Here is a 4,271-nt window from a genome sequence, read left to right as displayed (position 1 = left end):
ATCGAGATTACTTGTTCTGAAAAACGGGCATCGGTAAACCATACTAGAAACTATTGATTAAAAATTTCATAACTTTAATATATTATTGACTGATTTATTCATAACTAAGAGATTTTAATTTTTTATAGCTACAATCAGTCACAACCTCATATATATAGATAAAAAAATTTCTCATATTTATATAAAATTTTTAACAATAAATATTAATAATTTAACATTAATGCATATATCAAAATATTAACTCTTATTTATTAATAATTAAAAATATGTCTCGACACTTTTCAGCATAGAACCTCACATAATATACATCACATAATTTTCAATAATGCCTTCCTTAGGTTCTTAACTAGATCTTTCACGGTCATGCTGAATTCCTTTTCCATCTATATGTATCCACAGGGGAAAAAAAACACAGATCAATATATGAATTAATTATTACATAATTATTTGCAAGCATATAAGACCTATAATGTCGTTATAATTAAGGAGGTCAATTATACCTGAGCTAGTATTGTAATATCGAGAGTGCAGTTGCCAAAGGGCATGACACTAGTGTTAACCACAGAAAGATGATGATCAAGCTTTTCCATTTCGCTCAATATTTTGACCACAATCCCTTTGTGATTTTCACAATGGATTCGAATGAGCACATCCTTTTCATAAACTCTTGCTTCGATTTCAGGAAGTAATGTTAGTGTTTGATTATTATCATTATTGTTATTATGATTATAATCTTGATCGTTATTAGAGCGACCCTCGAAATTTTGATCACTTGAAGAACTATCTTGATTTTGTTCATCAGTTGATGATGATATTGATACTTGGGATTTTTTAAACACCACAGATTCCACAGTTCTACTCTTCGACTGTTCTTCTAGTATATTTACCCTCTCTTGTAGTTGCTTCACATAAACAATAGCATCTCCAAGAACCGATGCTTTATCCATCTATACAAAATAAACACATAGAATTGTGAAGACAAAAAAATATATCATGGTCAGTTATCAAATATACATAAGTACTATTCTATAGTAAAGATTTTTCGTGAGTGGAACTGGATGTTTTGATTCACTGGTCATGATTTTGTTTGTAGAATAGTCCTAAGACTTTTATTTATAATTTGAAGGTTTATTAATGTAGATATATATATTAATGGGGGGACGTGATTTAGTTTTAAGATGTGTTTGGTTTGGGAGTAATAAAATGGGAAGAAATTTCTTTATTTGTATTTTAAATTATTAAAACATCATCATTTCAATAGAATGATTTTTCCTATTTGATGTGATAAAATAACTATTTACTTAAAAATTACTAAGAAAATCATTTCGATACAATATGAAAAAAAATAATTTTTTTTTTTTTTTAAGGCTATACACATTTTCATTTTATTTCATTCTGTTCCAATTTTCATTATCAATTTTATATATTTTTCTATTTTTATTGCTTTCAACCAAACCCTCTATGAGTAATTGTGTACCTTCTTTAAGCCTGGGACAATTGCAGAAAGAGCAATGAAGCGTTGGGTGAGCTTTTCTCTTCTTTTCCTCTCAGCCATGATATGGTCTTGAGCATGTGAAGGAGTTTTGATCATTGAGTAAGGCCTCTTGTTATTATTATTATAATCATTAGTCCCCTTGATGAAGATTGATGGTTGAGATGATGATGAGTAATTTTCCTTCTTATTACTAATAATAAAGGAATTTCGATCTTTATTATTTGATACCACATGATCAACATCATCAAGAGATGAGAAATTGATATCTGTTTGGGACAGTCCTTTCTTGGGTCTTAATGTAGTACTACTAATATCACTCATGTTAATTTTAGGTGGTGATGAGGAATTTGGGTAATGCTGGTTTTGATAATTATCAAAAGAAAGAAGCTGAGAGGAATTAGAAGATGGTGCAGGTTTTTTGTTCGAAGCTTGATGATGATCATGATGAGAGTACTTTTTGATGGAATCAGAACCACCTGATGTGGTGATTGTAGAGTAAGATGAATTACTCTCAGAAGAGAAATCTTGTTTGTAATTGTCTCCTCCTACTAATATTTGATGATCATCTGAACCAAACTCAAGTTGATTATCTAGAGAGAATATATTATTGTAGTCTTCCACTCCTTGCTGAAATATTAATTAAATTTGTATAGCTAATTATTACATATATACAAATAATTCACATCATATATAATCATACTGATCAGTGATCTATATCAATTACCAGTACTTCTGATAACCATTTCGACGATGCCACGTCCATGATCAGCCAAGTACTTGATCACCAGATTATATAGTCTACAAGAAAAAAAACAGTACGATCGTTAATTTGTTAATTAGAGCTGTAAATAATACATTAATTATTTATATTATGACTAAAAGCCTGGAAATCATGAAAACCCCAATCTAATTCTAAAATATGTTTTCAACAAGAAATTGAAAATTAATTTTACGATAACATAGATATGTTCTTTCAGCAAAATGATATATACGCAGAAAAAACAGTCATCATTATTATACCATTAGGAAAAGAGAGTAGTAATATTTCAGATCAAGAGGAACAATACAAGAGATATAGGCAAATATATATCAAGTATAAATTTATATGTTGAAAAAGTAAAGATAGTTATAGCTTACTTTGTTTGATGTCCAGTACTACTAGTGGTGAACCAAAAGTGGCATATTTGTTCGGAAATGGAGCTGTGTTGAAATGATTTATTTTGACTACACTCTTAATTATGATAACTACATATTTAGTAGAATTAATTGGTGATTAAATTTCTTAATTTGGTAGGGTAAGTGTGAACAATTTTTGTCGGTTATATTGATGGAGTGTAGAGAAGAGACGACTGAGTAATTAATTTTGTACTTTTGTATATATGTATGAGTCTATATCACACACAATAATAATAATAGTTTGAGTTGACGCGATAAGCGGGGATCATGCCTATTACTACATTATCATATTAGATTTCCAAAGAGATACTGTCCTAGCTAGCTTTCATGATTTGTTCAAATTAATTATTCTCATTAACATTATTATTTGCCAACAAAATGTTCAATTAATTATATTAAGAAACTCTTTATTATTAATTATCTATCTCTTTCTATAAATATATATATATATATTTGTTTAATCACGTATTAGCCGCCCCACCGATCATTTTAATATTGATTATTAATCAATTATGGCAATTATATGAGTTATGAAGAATTGATGATGTTCTGCAAGATATGCCTGTAAATATTGAGCATGTAAATATGTGGGTGTAGAATCAGGCTGTCTTGTCCATACATATTTTAAAAACTCCCAAAAATATGGGTTGTATTCCTATGGGCACGGCTTGTAAGTTTTTATTTTTTTCGTGCTCAGGATTGTATCACATATTACTCAGGCGACTGCACTTGAATTCGTGTTTCACTTTTCTATTTATTTTTTTTTTACAATAATGAGCTAACCGGTATCATTTTTTTAGTAGTTTTATTCATTTTAGGGTAATTTGCGGCTTAACCTCTATAAGTGTTTAGTTTATTGTAACTAACTCCTAATTTTAAAATTTTGGTGGTAAAACCCCCAATACTCGTATTCTGTTAGCAGTTTAATATTTCCATCCATTTTAGGTGTTAAGTGTCATGTGTTAGGATTTATAAAACACTTAAGAAATATATAAATCACATATCTGAACATATTCCTAAAAGTGCTTTAATATAGAAAACCCTAAATCATAAATGCCTTTGCTAAATTAAAGAAGAAGAAGATGATAAAAAGATGAGCGGAATCACTAACCTGAAGCCATTGTTGGAGATTGCAGAGAAAGTTTTGATCTTCCAAGAATACACTATTTTCCTAGGTATTTTCTCTAATGGGGAAGGGGATAATATAGAAATCCTGGTGTTTCTTGGGGACCACTACCTATTATAGACTCACACTACTACAAAATTGGGCTTTAGAGGCGGTTTTAAAGGGCTTTCAGCGTCGGTATTGGCGAAATTCGCTACCGACGCTGTTCCGGGTGACGCTAAAGGGTTAAAAACAACCGACGCCATATGACCCCTATGGCGTCGGTTATTTCATAATAACCGACGCCATAGGGGTCCTATGGCGTCGGTTGTTTCATATAACCGACGCCATAGGACCCATATGGCGTCGGTTATGATGAAAGAACCGACGCCATAGGGTCTTCCTATGGTTTTTTTTTTTTTCAGCTTCCAATTTTGTATTTTAGCATAATTTATATATATTATTTTATTATTAATATAATTAAATTAAGTATAA

The 4,271-nt window shown here is 30.3% G+C and overlaps 1 protein-coding gene across 1 annotated transcript; it reads right to left on the bottom strand.

Annotated features, from left to right (window-relative positions):
* Positions 1 to 201: 201 nt before the first annotated feature.
* LOC115712226 (transcription factor bHLH18) lies at positions 202 to 3,145 on the bottom strand. The gene is made up of 5 exons (XM_030640487.2): positions 2,633 to 3,145; positions 2,220 to 2,293; positions 1,478 to 2,122; positions 501 to 947; positions 202 to 383 (listed from the first exon to the last, which is right to left on the bottom strand). The coding sequence occupies exons 2-5, from the start codon at positions 2,256 to 2,258 to the stop codon at positions 309 to 311; spliced, it is 1,206 nt and encodes a 401-aa protein (XP_030496347.2). The 5' UTR covers positions 2,259 to 2,293; positions 2,633 to 3,145; the 3' UTR covers positions 202 to 308.
* Positions 3,146 to 4,271: the final 1,126 nt, after the last annotated feature.

This window comes from Cannabis sativa, chromosome 4 (genome assembly GCF_029168945.1).
Source record: "Cannabis sativa cultivar Pink pepper isolate KNU-18-1 chromosome 4, ASM2916894v1, whole genome shotgun sequence".
NCBI classification, from domain to species: domain Eukaryota; kingdom Viridiplantae; phylum Streptophyta; class Magnoliopsida; order Rosales; family Cannabaceae; genus Cannabis; species Cannabis sativa.
This window is presented reverse-complemented; position numbering and strand designations above follow the sequence as displayed.